Source organism: Cnephaeus nilssonii, assembly GCF_951640355.1.
Source record: "Cnephaeus nilssonii genome assembly, chromosome: 2".
In the NCBI taxonomy this organism is placed as follows: domain Eukaryota; kingdom Metazoa; phylum Chordata; class Mammalia; order Chiroptera; family Vespertilionidae; genus Cnephaeus; species Cnephaeus nilssonii.
Genome location: NC_137073.1, coordinates 37,964,320 through 37,982,052, shown reverse-complemented (window position 1 = coordinate 37,982,052; position 17,733 = coordinate 37,964,320). Strand labels below are relative to the sequence as shown.

General features: G+C 37.0%; 1 protein-coding gene across 1 annotated transcript in view; it reads left to right on the top strand.

Moving 5' to 3' along the window:
* SLC12A2 (solute carrier family 12 member 2) overlaps positions 1-17,733 on the top strand; it is a 97,071-nt gene that overhangs the window by 68,908 nt on the left and 10,430 nt on the right. Inside the window, exons 17-22 of the mRNA XM_079795791.1 lie at positions 1,507-1,647; positions 6,104-6,210; positions 9,661-9,740; positions 12,512-12,637; positions 15,387-15,434; positions 16,824-16,946. Coding sequence (XP_079651917.1) covers positions 1,507-1,647; positions 6,104-6,210; positions 9,661-9,740; positions 12,512-12,637; positions 15,387-15,434; positions 16,824-16,946 — 625 coding nt within the window. The remainder of the gene's footprint in view (positions 1-1,506; positions 1,648-6,103; positions 6,211-9,660; positions 9,741-12,511; positions 12,638-15,386; positions 15,435-16,823; positions 16,947-17,733) is intronic.

Sequence of the window (17,733 nt, the reverse complement as noted above, 5' to 3'; positions counted from 1 at the left end):
ACAGGCCTGTAGTGGAGGGCAGTTGTGGGCGATCAGGCAAGAAGGGAGGGCAGTTAGGGGTGACCGGGCCTGCAGGGGAGGGCAGTTCGGGGAGACCAGGTCTGCAGGGGAGGGCAGTTGGGGGGGACCAGGCCTGCAGGGGTGGGCAGTTGGGGGGGGGGACCTGGCCTGCAGGGGAGGGCAGTTGAAGGAGACTACGCCTACAGGGGAGGGCAGTTGGGGGCATCCAAGCCAGCAGGGGAGGGCAGTTAGGGGCGACCCGGCTGGCAAGGGAGGGCATTTAGGGGTGACCAGGCCCTCAGGGGAGGGCAGTTAGGGGTGACCGGGCCAGCAGGGGAGGGCAGTTGGGGATGACCAGGCCTGCAGGGGAGGACAGTTAGGGGCAACTAGACTGGCAGGAGAGGTTGGGGGTGACCAGGCCAGCAGGGGAGAGCAGTTAGGGGCAATCAGGTTGGCCGGGGAGCAGTTAGGCGTCGAACAGGCTGGCAGGGGAGTGGTTAAGGGGTGATCAAGCTGGCAGGCAGAAGCGGTTAGGGGCAATCAGGCAGAGGCAGGTGAGCCATTGGGAGCCAGCAGTCCTGGATTGTGAGAAGGATCCCAGATTGGAAAGGGTGCAGACTGGGCTGAGGGACCCCCCCCCCGCCCCCGTGCACGAATTTGGGTCTCTAGTGCATTGGGTCTCTAGTTTGTATATAACACATTTATGTGTTGCTTGCAAGGATCACATTGAATTGCAAGTTTAAAAAGCTCATTTCCTGCCCAGGCCAGTGTGGGTCAGTGGATAGAGTGTCAGCCTGAGCACTGAAGGGTCTTGGGTTCCATTTCCGGTCAAGGGCACACTCCTGGGTTGTGGGTTGGGTCTCTGTCCCCTGTCAGGCCTGTGTGAGAGGCAACCAGTGGATGTCTCTCTCCCCCCACCCCCCTTCTTCCTTCTCTCCCTTCCACTCTGAAAAGCAATGGAAATAAATATCCTCAGGTGAGGATTAACAACAACAATGAGAAAGAAAGATGTCCTTTATTATTTGATTGTTTAACAGAAGTATGAAGAAAAAATGCATTTATATTGTATAGCTCACTTTGATTTTCAATAATATTTCTAGGTTACTGAAAATTCATAACATACATTTGGGACAAACAGAGAACAAGCTGGGAAACTTGTATGCAACATAAAGCTCTTTTTTTCTGCATAATCTTTGCTCCAGATTCGATAACTTCTACTTGCATTTACTTAATATAAAAAACTTCTTATTTTTCATTCTGTGTTTCTTCCTCTTCTATTCTCTCTTTTACAGGCACTCCCTGTGTGCCTTTACTGTTTCTTCAACTCCATCTTTTTATAATCAAGTATTGGAAAGAATTCACTTACGTGAAAACGAAATACCGTTATTATACTCTTCTCCCCAACCCCCAATGTTCAGGCACCTTGTTTAAGCCAATATAATAGATTTTTATAAATGTGGAATAGATTATCTTTCAATTAAAGATATAAATATTTTTACCTTACAGGGGCCTCGAAGACAAGCCATGAAAGAGATGTCCATTGATCAAGCTAAATATCAGCGATGGCTTATTAAAAACAAAATGAAAGCCTTTTATGCTCCAGTACATGCAGATGACTTGAGAGAAGGAGCACAGTATTTGATGCAGGTAAATTTCTTATGCCTTTCAAATGATGTGTTAGTTTATTGTAAGCTTTTAAAAGCTCTCATTCTAGGTTTCATTCTTCATATTGATATAGATGGTAAAACTTTAAAATATCTTTATTAAAGTAAACTACTAAGATTAGTAAAATTTGAGCGTTAAAGGGACTATAAAAACAATGTGCTTTTGGCTTACTGAAGAACCTATTATCTTAGCCATTTTCTCTAACCATATTGGGTTTGTTTTTGTTTTTTTTTTGTAGGAGTATGATGTAATGGTAGCCCTTATTTAGTTTTTTAAAAAATTCTAGTTCTTTATTGTATTTCTCACTATTATTTACTAGTACTAAACTTATACTTCTTTTTCAGTTTTGTGTTATGGCATAGTAGCCCGATTGTGGTATTTAGAATCAGCTGTAGGTTTAAAAGCTAGCACTGCCACTTCCTTATTATGGATTTTAGACTGAGCAAGTTAATAAAATTCTCTGAAACTCAGTTTCCTCTCCCCTAAAGGTTTTGGGAAGCAAAAAAATGGGTTGAATACAGTGTTTGCCAACAGATTTTTATAGGAACCCCTTTCTTCAAAAGAAGCTTTCTCATTGTGTTGTGGAGCTGTTTTGCTAAATCGAAGTTGGAGGCTCAGTACTGTCACCTAAGCCCTTTCTGTTTTGTGTTTCTTAAAACTTGACAAACACAGGGTTAAGAATAGGTTAGGCAATCCTCAAGATTCATAAGAGGTGAGAGTGGAGTTGCTTTGGCAGATATCATGAGACAATAGTTATTAAGACACTGTGGTATTGAAGTAGCAATGAAATAGGGCCACCCATTTAGGAAATTTAATATTTGACCGAGGTGGCATTGAAAGGATAAGCTGGGACAATTGATTATACATGGATTAAAGACCTGTATGAAAGGTAATTTTTAAAAACTTTTATAATATAGGAAAGACTTTTTAAAAAATGAGACAATGCTTTCCTGCTTATAATGAAAACGAAAAAAGGAAGCCACACACCAAAGGAGATAGATCAGAATATACAGGGTGGATTTACAGTTATGAGTACTTGTATTAGTAACTATCATATTATTTTCCATACGAACAACTGTAAACCTACTTTTGTCCACCATGTATAAAGCAATACTATCTATCTACACTAATAAAAGAGAAAGATGCAAATTGACCGTACCTTCACAACGCCCACCAGCCAATCGGGAGTGAGTATGCAAATTAACCCAACAAAGATGGGCTAATTTGCATACACGGGACGCTTGCGTTGTCACCATGGCGACTTTACAGGCGTTCCACACGACCCTAGCCACTCTGGGCAGTGTGGGAAGGCAGAAAGGCGGCTCCAGGCCAGAGTGAAGGTGGAAAGGCGGCACCGGCTGGAGTGAAGGCAGTGCCGGCAGCCAGGGGACGCAAAGCCCATTCTTACACAAATCTTCGTGCATCGGACTTCTAGTATATATATAAAAGGCTAGTATGCTAAGTGTCTGACCATCCAACCGGCCGCTATGACGCGCACTGACCACCAGGGGGCAGACTCTCAACGCAGGAGCTGCAGTGACGTACACTGGCCATTTACAGAGAAATGGCACCACGGACCTGGCGCCCACAAAGCAATACTCGGCTTCCCCCAAGTGGGACACAGGCCCCATCACTCCAGAGCGACACCCCACCAAATCGCAGCCCACACTGCCGAGACCCCATGGTGCAAAATGCGGCCCAGGGCCCAGCCCAGCCCAGAAACGGTGGCTGTGGTCGCCAGGTAATGACGTCATGTAGCAACGCCCGGCTCTCCCTAGTGCAGTGATGGGCAACCTTTTGAGCTTGGTGTGTCAAACTTCACCAAAAAACTGAGCATAACTCGGGTAGTGTGTCACTTTGAGGAAAAAACATTAGTTCGCAAATGTTTCATCCTCAGGAGCAGCACATGTTTCATCCTCGGCATGCGGACGCATGTCTTCAGAAATGGCTACGCGTGTCGCGTGTCATAGGTTCGCCATCACTGCCCTAGTGACCATCCTCCTTGGAGTTTCTTAAGCCCAGGAACACAGGTCGAAACATTTTACACTTTAACCAAATGTCTGTGAAGCGTTTTCCCATGCCTCATCTCATTTGATCCTCACAGAAGTCCTGGAGTAGGTAGATAGGAAACTCGGTAGAATCCTATTTTCTTTTCATTAGCCGGAAAACGGAGATTTAGAAAGCTTAGTAACTTGACCCGACTGAAAAGAAGTAAGAAAGGGTGGACCTTGAAAATGACTTCAGGTTTTCTCACTGCGCAGAATATAGTCAAACACTGCTGCAGTTAAATATTTTACTCTTTGTTCTCCCTGCATGATCTACAATAATAATCTGCTTCATATTGATGTTTACTGCTGTGTTGCTGACAATTACCTGGAAGAGAAGTTGGGGTGCTTCTCTGGGCTGGGAAAAGTTTAGCTAAATCAGAAAGCAGGTCTAATTAAGCAAATTTATCTATATATAAAGCTCTTGCTGGCACCAATCGCACGCATGTGTTTCAATCTGTCATTGTCGATCGTGAATTTGGTTGACACTTCTAATATAGGGAAAGGGCGAGCAGTGATATTAAAATATTTCTTCTAATTAATTTCCTTTCAATGTGCATGGATTCGTGTACTGGGCCACTAGTAAATTAGTAAGAGAAAAAAGGGAGCAAAAGATACCAGGTGAAGAGGAAACCTAAATGATAGAAATAAAAATTAAAACTCCTTACCCATCAAAGTAACCAAAATTAAGCCTGCCAAGTGTTAAAAATTATGTAGAGCAATTGGTATCTTTGAACTGTGTGGTAGATTGGACAATCACTTTGGACAGCAACTTGGCAATGTCCTGCAAATTTCAAAGTGTGGATATCCTAGGACATGGGTACCCTAGGACATTCCATTCTTAAGTGTATACCTTAGAGCAGTGGTTCTCAACCTTTCTAATGCCGTGACCCTTTAATACAGTTCCTCATTTTGTGGTGACCCCACTAGCAGGTCCCTGCTAGTGGTTCTCAACCTGTGGGTCGACCCACAGGTTGAGAACTGCTGTTGTAGAGCCTAAGACCATCGGAAAACACAGATATTTACATTACGATTCATAACAGTAGCAAAATTACAGTTATGAAGTAGCAGTGAAAATAATTTTATGGTTGGGGTCACCACAACATGAGGAACTGTATTAAAGGGTCATGGCATTAGAAAGGTTGAGAACCACAGCCTTAGAGGAAATTTAACACGTGAAAAAGGCTATCTGAAACTTCTTACCAACGGCATTTGTGACAGTGAAAAAAAAAAAAAAGAAGAAACTTCAGCCTTCAGCTGTCAATCACAAAATTAAATTGTGGTGTAATAATACAATGGAATTCTATATAATGGTAAAAGGAGCTATATATATCAACAAAAATAAACTTGAAAAAGTATTAAAGAAAAACTGCAAGTTATATGAATAATTTTAAAATATAAACTTTTTAAATATGGAAGTTTAAAATATATGCCTGTGTGTATCTAAATAATGGAATACATAGTGAAAATACAAAGGGCGCATGAGAAAGATACATGGGACACTTGATAAGTGCTTGTAATGTTTAGTCTTTTAAGCTAGGTGGTGGGTACATGATTATTTATTACTTTATTCACCTTTGTGTGCAAAATATTTAAATAATTCAAGTAGAATGTGACTCCCGTTCATAAAGTTGGTTCTAGTGGGTAAATCTTGTTGCTTTTTTACCATTTATAGAAACATTTTGATAACTACTTATATATTTAATAAATGTTATGGAAGAAAGTATTTTCTTAGAGCAATGGTTATTAAACTTCATTATGCATGAGAATCATCTAGTAGACTTGTTAAAACACACACTGCTAGGCCCCACCTTTGAAATGATTTCAGTAGGTCAGAGATAAGACCCAAGAATTAGCATTTCCAAAAAGTTTCCACATGATGCTCTTGCTGTATAGTTCAGGCACTATACATTGATATTTCCACTTGTAGGGAATATCTAGGACAAGCAAATTCTTAGAGACTAAAGGCAATGTTACCAGGTCTGGAGGAAAGTTAAGAGTGAGTGATTATTGCTTAATGGTTACAGAATTTCTGATGTGACAGTTTTGGAAATAGGTGGTGGGGTTAGTTGTACAACATTGTGAATATAATTGATGTCAATGAATTGTACATTTTAAAATGGTTAAAATGGCAAAATGTTTTCATTTTTTTACCACAGTAATACACACACCCTGGGAATCGAATTTTAAAATCTTACAAAAGGAGTCGTTTATAGGTTTTGGGGGCATTTAGTATTGATGTGATTCAGAACTGTAACCAACAATGCACTTAGCCTTTTGCTTAGAGGTTTTAATGGCTATTTTCAAAATATATAACTGAGAAAACTCCTGTTACTATGATTTTTATAAATGACTAAGTATATCTTTAAAGTTGTATTTTTCTTATATTTTAGGCTGCTGGTCTTGGGCGTATGAAACCAAACACACTTGTCCTTGGATTTAAGAAAGATTGGTTGCAAGCAGATATGAGGGAAGTAGATATGTATATAAACGTATTCCAGTAAGTATCCTTTTAATTCAATAACTTGGTTCAGAAAATGTTAATTTTGAAAGCTTGCACTGATTTTTGAAGCCTGCTTTTCATATAGTCTTTACTAGTAGAAGCATAAGAATGAAAAGAATCACACACTTATCTGGGTTTTGAATTGATCTATTAATGAAACATTTTGACTGATCTTTTCTCTGTCTTTTTACAGACATGAACATTCATACACATATAGGGTGTCCCAAAAAAATGTACACACACACTTTGAATAATTATAAAGGCAGTGTTTATTAAAAACACATTTCCTTTTCAAAACTGAACTATCAGCTAAAGTGTGTATAGATTTTTTTTGGGGAAACCATACACACACAAATGCACACACACACACACTGAGTGGCCAGATTATTATGATCTCTGAACGCATAATAATCTGGCCACTCAGTGTGTGTGTCTGTGTGTGTGTAATTAGAGGCCTGGTGCATGAATTTGTGCATGGGTGGGGTCCGGCCAGCCTGGCCAGGGGGAGGGGACATGGGCGGTTGGCCGGCCTGCCTGCTGGTTGAGGGGACAATTTGCATATTAGCCTTTTATTATATAGGATGTACACTGAGTGGCCAGATTATTACGCGTTCAAAGATCATAATAATTTGGCCACTCAGTATATGTGTGTGTGTGTGTATGTGTGTGTGTGTATACAAACACACATACACACACACACACACACACACAATCATGCATATAATTGGGCTTCCCATTTAAGTTAGTAAGCTTTTTCACATCACTAGAACTATTGTTGCGCAGAGTTCCTGAATGTTGTCCGACCCATCCCCTTCTAAAGTTACCCTAATATATAAAAAGTCAGGGACCGTCATAACCGAAACAACCAGATGGACAACTGAACCAACAGGCTGCATGGGGCGACAAGGCTGGCAGGGGGGTTAGTGAGGGACGACCAAACGACTGAACAGGCTGTGTCGGGCGACCAGGCCAGCAGAGGGGTTAGTGAGGGACGACCAAACGACTGAACAGGCTGTGTCGGGCGACCAGGCCGGCAGAGGGGGGCAGTTGGGGGCCACCAGGCCAGTGGCGGGGGCGGGCAGATGGGGGCAACCAGGCTGGCAGGTAGAGGCGGTTAGGGGTGATCAGGCTGGCAGGTGGGGCAATTAGAGGCGATCAGGAAGACAGGCAAGCAGTTAGGAGCCAACGGTCCAGGATTGTGAGAGGGATGTCCGACTGCCAGTTTAGGCTCGATCCTAAACCGGTAGTTGGACATCCCCCAAAGGGTCCCAGATTGGAGAGGGTGCAGGCTGGGCTGAGGGGACCCCCCTGCCTCATGCATGAATTTCGTGCACCGGGCCTGTAGTGTCATAATAATATCTGATGCTGAGGAAAGCATTTCATCACTGATATCAACCTCAGAAGTTAGATTTGTTTTCCACTCAAACTAATTTTGCAGTTAATTATTTGGTTCATCTATTAGGTTATTTACTTTTCTTTTTTGTTGTTATTTATCTTTTTTTAACTTATTGGGGTGGCATTGGTTAACATAATTATACAGGTTTCAGGTGCATAATTCTACAACACTGTATTGTGTTCATCACCCCAAGTCAAGTCTCCATCCATCACCATTTATCCCCCATGCCCTCCTCCACTTCTTTCATCCCCCTCTCCCCAGCAATCACCACATTGTTGTCCATGAGTTCTTTTTTAAAATGTACTAATATGTTTTGCTTTTCCACTCCTTAAAGTATAAGTTCAGAGTTTACTATTCATGTTTAGTGCTATTTCCAGTGATCTTTATCAGGTGCCTAAGTTTTTATTTACATCATTTTAACTTTCCTGTTAGGGACTTTCTAGTGTTTGGGGTTTTTCCTCTTGTTACTTTGTCTTTCTGATTTTACTCTGTTCATGTTATTATTTATTTCTCTTACTGGAACTCCTCTTTCATGTATACATAAAGTACATAATTATTTGCCTGTGTCACATAAGATAGTTTTGTCTTCTCAGATGCCTTAAAACAATTTGAGAAAGTAGGCAGATCTCATACTTTACTTTAAAAATCTCTTTCTACTGATAATGTAGAGTATACAATGAAAAAAAAAACGTACACAATAAATAAGGTTTCCCAAGTAATTGTTAAATGCTTTAAGTAAAAATGAAAGCTTTGCTGGTTTTTCACACATTTGTTACTGCCCTTTGGCTTTGGGTTTATACTTTACTAGTTGCCTGGTGCACAAAATTCGTGCACATTAAAAGGGAATTAATTAGAGGAAATATTTTAATATTGCTATTTGGCCTTTCTCTATAATAGAAGTGTCAGAAATGAAAGGAAATAAGTAAAATGTATATGAACGCAGACAGCTTCACATCCCAGGCCGGGGAAACAGGCAGGCAGCTTCACCTCAGCGCTGGGCGGGGACACATGCAGGCAGCGCCACGTCCCAGGCCGGGGGATGCACACAGGCAGCGTGACGTCAGCACTGGGGGGGGGGGGGGGACACACGCAGGCAGTGTCATGTTAGTGCTGGGCAGCCTCCACCGATGGCTGCCTCCTCCGGGGACCACCCCCAGCCCAGGCGGACTCTGGGCTGGGCCACGCGGAGGCCCTCCAGGTGATGGCAGTCCGTGCCCCCCACTCCTGCTGTGCATGCCTCCTGCTGAGCGGTCATGACATTACGGTGTCCTGGCTAATTTGCATATTCCTCTATTATTATATAGGATATAGGATTGTAATCCAGAATTCTTCCTAGTGTAAGCTGATTGGCCCTAAATGGAACAACCTAAGTTTTGCAATTTGGAATTTTTTTAGATCTGAGGAGAACTTGGGTATATGTGATTTATGGTATTAACAAAATTTATAGAATTTAAGTCTGGTTTAGAGTTGTGTACAAAGGTTTAATGTATATTATGTATGTATGGGATGCTCCCATGTGTATTTAAAAAAATCAAAATGACTTTGAATACATGTCTGCAAATGCATATAAAATCTTAGGAATACTTTTTAAAACTAGTTTTGTAAAAATTTTTAAATTACTTAAAAATACCCTTTCTCCTTTGAGAAATGATCCCTTCATTCTCTACAATCTGATCTCATTCTCAGTAATAAAATCCATCTTTGTCTTCATGTATTTCTCTTGACTTTAGGGGTGTAAGTTTAAATTAAATAATGGTTTGACTCCATAATTTTAGCTTGTTTCTGATAGGATAAAAATAGTTACTGCTTTAAATAGCTGCTTTAGGTAGATTATCAGTATTATAAAGATCTTCATGTAAATAGTTTTAGAGGCATTACAGAAAAAGGGAAAAGGAATGGTATAGTATTTGAAACTATCTTGGCTCACACCATAATATTTTAAGCATATTAAAGAATCAGACATTTAAAACTGAAAGTAATTTTAAAGATCTTCAATTATTGCCTTCATTTTAGAGAGGAGGGACATTTTTTTTTTCTTTTTCCTATTATAGTGATGCCTTTGACATACAATATGGAGTAGTGGTTATTCGCCTAAAAGAGGGTCTGGATATATCTCATCTTCAAGGACAAGGTAAATCTTTTTTGAAATAATTTTATTTTAAATATATAAATTACTTCGTTAGAAAATTATAAGTCTTACAAGTCCTTCAGTAATTTTAATATTTATCATCTGTTGTGTTATGTACTTAGTGATGGCATTTTAAGATCAGATCTGGCCCAGCCAGTGTGGCTCAGTGATTGAGTCAACCCATGAACCAGGAAGTCATGGTTCAATTCCTGTCAGAGCAAATGCCTGGGTTGTGGGCTTGATCTCCAGTAGGGGGCGTGCAGAATACAGCCAATTGATTATTCTTATCAGTGATATTTCTGTCTCTCCCATTCCCTTAATCTCTCAGAAATCAATAAAAATATATTAAAAAAAAAAAAAGGTTACATGTTTGGCTCCACCAAAGTTTGTGCTTTTTCATTCATTATACTAACTTGTATGATGGCTAGTGATTAGAGAATAAAATTCAATCCAATCATCAGTTTAAGAGAAACAAACATTGGTAATGATTCTAAATTGGCCAAATTTGTAAAAATATCCTATATAATAAAGCCCTAATATGCAAATCGACCGAACAGCAGAACGACCAGTCGCTATGATGCGCAATGACCACCAGGGGGCAGACACTCAATGCAGGATCTGCCCCCTGGTGGTCAGTGTGCTCCCATAGGGGGAGCACTGCTCAGCTAGAAGCTGGGCTCACCGTTTGTGAGTGCAGTGGCAGCGCTAAGGACCCCTTGGGTGATGTCCGACTGTCAGCTTAGGCCCACTCCTAGGTTGAGGGACCCTTTCCTCCCCCCAACCAGTGCACATGTCATGCACTGGGCCTCTAGTATAATACATAAAATAGTTGGAGAAAAATAAAATTGAGTGCTAAATTCTTAGACATGTTCATGTTTATTATGCAAGTGATGCTTTATATATAGAGGCACATTAATAGTGAAAAACTAAAGTTTGTGATAAAATTTACTCTATCTCTAAAAAAGACCCTAGAAATAATTTTTAAATCATTTTATTCTGAAATAATTATAGATACACAAGAAATTATAAAAAATAGTAGAGAGGTCCTGTGTACCCTTCATTCAGTTTCTCCCAATGGTAACATCTTACATATCTGTAGTTCTATACATGCACACACGTGTACTTTGTGCTATGTATCACATATTTTGATTAATGTAACCAACACCATAATCAAGATACAGAACTGTTCCATCACCACAAAGATCTCCCTTGTTCTACCCCTATATAGCTTTCACCATACTCTTCCTCTCTCCCCATCCTTAAACTCTGACACTCACCAATCTCTTCTCCAACAATATAATTTTCAAAGCATTTAAAAAACAAACCATTTTTTAAAAAGTGAAAATTGAAACCAGTTATGGTATAATATTAGCTTTTGCAAGCTTTTAAAAAACTATGGAAAATTCCATAGCCTCTAATGACTTAAAAATATATTAAATGCTTAAGAAAATTTGCATACCTAATATTTTACCATTAGAATCATCCAAATTAGCTAAAGCCTAAATAGCTGAGAGATATATGATAAACTTTTGTCATCTGTTCATAACCATAATTTAAACTTTTATTCTTCCCACTCCCTCCACCATTTTAAGGGTATTGTGCATTCCAGAAAGGAATGTTTTAAGATCTTTATCCATATAACACAAAATTATGGCTTGCTGAAAATGCACTTTCTTACTCTAGAGTAGGCCTTGCAAAATACTATTTTAATTCTCACTTGCTCAGAGTTATTTAGGTTTAGGGTATCTGTTAACTCTGCATAATTATTTGTAGTGTTCCTTTTCATTCAAAAATATCAGTTTAGCCAATAAATTTCAAAATTCTATAATTTACTGAGATTTTTAATATGATTGGAATTTGAAAGTATTTTTATGTGTTTATAATCATGAAAATTGTTTTGAAATTCTTGTTATTCATCATTAGGATTTGAAGACAGGGATTTGATTTAGCACAAGGATTAAAGAACAGAGTCATATCTGCTTTAGAAATCCCAGCTTTTTTTCTAAGTAGTTTTGTAGTCTGGGCAAATGTATTGACATCCAAGCCTCAGTTTTCTCATCTGTTAAAACATAATTACTTCATAGGGTCATTGTGAAGATTAAAAAGGAGGTAAGGCCTGTGAAGCTTTTAGCAGTGCCTGCACGGAAACTCACATAGTTTCTATTGTTATTTCTCTCAATGCACAAATCAGTGATGAGGATTATGGATAGATGATCAAATTCATATTATGTTTGTCTTCATGATAAATATTTTTATGGTGGAAGTTAAATGTTTCCTAACTCTTCCCCCCAAAAAAAACAGAAAATGAAGAAATGGTACTTTTACCATAAGTTTGGGAAAGGACTCTATTCCCTAGTTTGGCTTTGTAGTTATGGGTGTAATTTTTCAGTATTGTTTGTCACCTTACATATATATGAACATCTGTCACATTTTACATTTTTTACTTGTGTAAATGACTTTGAGAGTAGAGTTGATTCACATTTCATACATCATTCTTTTGTCTAACAGATTCTTGTGTTTCATGAATCTCACTCATTACTGATTCCCCAGCACCTTATTCAGATGTCTGACACTTAGTTGTGGCTCAAGATATTGAAGTGAAGTCTTTTCAAAACAGATTAGCACATTTGTTTACATCAGAAATCATTAATTACAAACTTACTTTATAATAAACTTTGCTTGAAATGGTCATTCAATTGATATTATACCATGATGTTTTCCTTAATGGTTAAAATAAGGTTTAGATAATATTTTAAATACTTTCATATCTACAGAAGAATTATTGTCATCACAAGAGAAATCTCCTGGCGTCAAGGATGTGGTACTAAGCATGGAGTATAGTAAGAAATCAGATTTAGATACTTCCAAACCATCTGGTGAAAAAACCATTACACATAAAGGTAATTTTTATTCAAACAAGAAATTTCATTAATGGTAATGTTTTAATTTGGGGGAGAAATGGGTTTATTACATAACATAGTTAATAAGGTAACCTGTCCTCAAATTTTTACTTTTCATTTCTAGTTGCTCAAAATTTATGGCTTTCAAAACTATCTACAAAATAATTAATTTTTAAGGTATTAAAGTGGACCACAGAACAGAAACTATACCAATTAATTACCTACTAATATGCTCTTGTATGTTTTTATTTATACTTGCTTTTAAAGAAAATACTTTAATTTGAAGCATTGGTTAAATCTGAACTGGAAAAGAAATGTAATTTTAGAGCGATGTACCTATTATAAGCACATGATAATATTGAAAGAAATTAAGTTTATATAATTAATTAACCTTTTTTATTCTTTTTAGTAAATCAAGGTATTTAAATGCCAGGGCTTTTATTTATGTGCTGAGATATTCAGAATATTCTACTTCTGCATCTGAAGTTTAGGTAAAACAATGAAACAAAAAATCAAGTGCAATTTTTTTAATTTACTCTTTCTGAAGAAACAAGCTATTTGTATTTGGGTGCTAAACTATTCAGCCATAATTACAGACATAATACCACTGGTATCTCATGTGATCTAAGCCACAAAACGATTTCCAGGTTTCATGAGACTTTCAGATAATTTCATCCACCAATCTATATGACATATTTATGAGAAGGAAAGAGAGATGACTTCCAAATCTTACTCTCCCACCCTCACTCTCCTACCTCTGTTTAGTTTAGTATCTCCATCTGTCCTATTCCCAATTGACATGCAACAAGAAAAATCTGCACTGTAAATCATCAAACCATATCATATTTTTTATTTCTGTAAAATAATTGCCATTCTTTGTCTGAAATTGATAACATTGGATAGCTCCTGTCTCAGAAAATTGATCATTTCTAGATTATTTAGAAGCATCAATGTTGCTTTTTATTTCTTTCCTCATTTATCTGTTTGCTTAGAGTAATGGTAGTTGACAGCTTAGTTGAGGCCCATTGTCCCTTTCAGTTCTTTGCTGGCTTGATTATACTTGTTTCTGTTTCATCTCAAAACTCTATAAACTGATTATGACAGCACTCTTCTTATGTTTCTGCATTTATGTTTAGTTTAGGTATTCAGTCTTTCATTTCCTCTTACTTTTCATTTGTCCTTTTCTCTTGCCTAAAACAAATCCTTTCCTTTACAGAATCTGTTAGAAATTAATAAATAAAACTATGATGGAAGGTGAAGAAGTAATATTTATCAAGCATCTACTTTGTGCCTTCCACAATTTAGTAGATATTATCCATACATTAGCTCATTAATGTGTGTCATAATCTTATGAATCATCATTTTTATGAAGTAGGAAACTGGGTCAGTATATTTCTATTTATCTTGTTATAAAAATGTAAATAATTTTAATTTAGTTTAAATCAGTGTCAATATTTCCTTGAAATTTCTGAGCTCTTTGAAATGAATACAGAATGTCCATAGTTATATTTATAAATGTTTTTTATCTTCAAAGACAGATAATATCAAATATCTATAGGAACAATAATATTTAATACTAAAAAATTAAAATAATTGAAATGTTTCCTGTTTCATAACAGGCATAAGAAATTAGCATTCAAAAATAGCATGAATATTTTTGTGTTTGTTTTTCTATTTTGCCAGTTATTTTCAAAATTAGCATAGAAATCATAGAAAAGTTTATACAGTTTTAAAAGTCTTCAGAATTATGAACATTCTGGTATGGTTATTATATAGTTATAGATATTTGATATTTCTGCCTTGATTACTGAGTATTCAAAAGAACAAAAAGAGCACCCTTTTATTTTGTGCTAAGCACTGACTTAAGTGCATTAATGTTTGCAATATAATAACATTAAGAGGTAGGTATTGTTCATCCTCTTTATTACTGAGGAAAGTGAGGGGTTAAGTCACAGCCAGGAAAGGGGTCAGTGGTAATACTAGAATGCTGGGAGTCTGGCTCAAGAGCCCACTGCAGTCTACTATTCCCTGTCCAGGTTGGGAGTTTTATATGTTATATGCCTTAAACAAATAATGCAAGCTTATATTTAAAAAAAAAAAGAGATAGATTAGGAAAACTGTTAACTCCAGCAAGACATTTATAGGTATTTAAATGTAAACAGACAAGTATATGCAGACATACCTGCATATGCATATATACAACTTTATGTAATTGGAAAAAACCACTCCTATATAACCTGGCATTTTATATAAACCAAGAAACTCTGGCTGATCAAATTCCTTAATATTTCAAATGGCAAATGATTTGTACAAATACCAAATATCCCTTAAGTGTTTCTAAAATTACTTTTCAGTCATTTGCATAATGATTAAAGCTTATGTGTTATCTGGAACGTCAATTTTTTAATGCCATATTTCTACTCTATTAGCCATAGTTCAGCATCTTGTCACCTGATTTCAGGCATGAAAGTTTAAAAGTAAAAATTCTGCTAAAGTTTTGGTCAGTTGTAGAGGAATACAATTTTAGGGGTGAGTGTTAATCAGTAGCCCCGTTGGAGAGATCTAAAATGTTTGCTTTTTTAAATCCTGAATACTCAGTGCAGAATATATTGATCTTCAGTCTTGATTATTTTTCAGACTGTTTCTTCATACTATGTTTTGTTTATAAATGTGCTCTATTTACCTTTTCATTATTTTATTAATATAAAGGCAATTAACTTATATTTTGTGTTTTTTAAACATAATCTAGATGAGGAAGAGGATGGCAAGACTCCAACTCAACCACTGTTGAAAAAAGGCAGGCATTTTTCATCATTTTATTTTAATCCCTTTTTCATACTATTAACTCTTTATCTCCAACCTTATTATTTTTTTATCTTAGTTTTTATTTTCATGGTGAGGTGATGTTACAGTTATTTATTTAATGCAGATTAGAAAAATTATCATTAGTCTAATTAAAGAGTTAAATCATCCCAGGAAAAGGTGATTTATCAAATACAAATTCTTTTAAGTCATTATAGCATTTCTGAAATATTCAAACCCTGAAAGTCAGTATTAATTTTTTAATTTTAACTGCATGGTTTAGATGATAAGTAGAGACACTGAAATAGGTTTATTTACAGTGTCACTGCATTCTTTACCATCAGTGGTACCCAGCCAAGTCCTTAATTTTGATACTAATATATTTTTCATTTCAAAAATTACAATATTTCTCACAGTCCTGCTGCGTTTGGGAGATACAGTCATGTCAACGTACATGAATTTTATGAGAAGGAGATAGAGGTGAGAGTTATGGAGCAGTGTGGTTTGGTAGCCATATTACTTCATCATGCAAATCATTCGTCATGTTTGCATACATCGTGGCAGCATGAAAAGTGAATGATAGGCATTCTGCAAAAGTGATCAGATTTCCTCCTGTGGATTTCTGCTTTAAAAATTTGGTCTAGAAGTTTCATAATAGTCATTTGCTTACTCACAGAGCCAGTGTTGATTTCTTTTTTTTTAATTTACTGGGAATATAAATGGGAACTCCCTTGGTATATTGCTCTTTCCACTTGTAGCATATGGGTGCCCTTCCAGGGAGTTCCCACCATCTTTCTGTGGTTCAACGAAAGATGTGATGGTTATGTGGCTTTATAATTGGGTATCACATATTAAGGGGACAAATGCTAGATAAAAATGAGAGAGTTTTTCCTTAGACTAAGGTTTCGCTGTGATAATTGTAAGACTGTACTGGTATGTCTTCCACTTCTGTCTTTCATATTCAAAAAATTTTTTTGAGCTTTAAATTATTTAGTAACTAGATTACAAAAGAAATATATTCATAGAAAAGGCATAAACTTAATTTGCCCAGTTAGCCTAAAACTTCTTTTCAAAAATCAAAATCCAGCAGTTAGTTATAATTTCCTTGATTGATATTTATGATTCTTTTATTCAGAATGCTTCAAAACACTGGAAATTAGGCAAGATGATCTGAATGAGTTTAACTGATGTGAAGATGTGTTTATCTTTAGCCATCTTAAACGTATGTTTAAGTTATAAACAATTGAAAGCTTATGATTGATACCATATCCTACTACATACGAAATAAACGTTTGAATATGTGAAAGTTAGGAAACTAAAGGAATTCAGCAAAAGGGACTTTAATATTTAGCTTCCTTACATCTTTTCCTGCTTAATCCTTTAGAATCCAAAGGCCCTGCTGTGCCTTTAAATGTAGCTGACCAAAAGCTTCTTGAAGCTAGTACGCAGTTTCAGAAAAAACAAGGAAAGAATACTATTGATGTCTGGTGGCTTTTTGATGATGGAGGTAAGGTTGTTAATACATTTTTTTAACAGTTTTAAATTTACTGAAGTTGTGGGAATAGTACTAAATAGGCATGTATTCCTCACTCATAGACCACATTTCAGTTTAGCCAACATTCTCAAAAGCAACAGGATTAATTTCAGAATCAGGTGTTGCACTTAGTTGTCATATCTCTTCATTGTCCTTCAATTTAGGAGTTGCTAGGTCTTTCCTTGAGCTTCATGACCTTAATATTTAAAAAAGTATTACAGACCAAATATTTTGTAGAACGTCACTTAATTTGGGGTGCTATTTGATGTTTCACCATAATTCAAGTTATGTCATTTTAGCAGAAATATCACAAGTGATGCTGTGCTCTTCTGTCTATATCTCATCAGGTAGCACATGATGTTGCTTTGTCTCATCACGGGTGAAGTTAGCTTTGACTATGGAGTAAGGTGGTTTTCACCAGGGTTATACACTGAAGAGTTACTGGTTTTCCCCTTTTATAATTACAGGTATTTGGGGGATGAAGAGTTACTTTGAGACTATGTAAATATACCATTGTTTCTGCAACTTTTACCACCATCTTTAGCATCCATTGATATTTCTGCCTGAATTTATTGTTGTGGTGTGTTTGTGGTTGCCCGATGATAATTTTCCAGTCCTATTATTTCTTCCCATGGATTCCTATTTTATTCAATGGGATATAATTTGTCATTCTCATTATTTGTTTTGATATTCAAATTGTCCCAGATTTCCTGTTTAGTCTGACTGCTATGTCCATGTGGCATGTCCCAACCACTCTTTG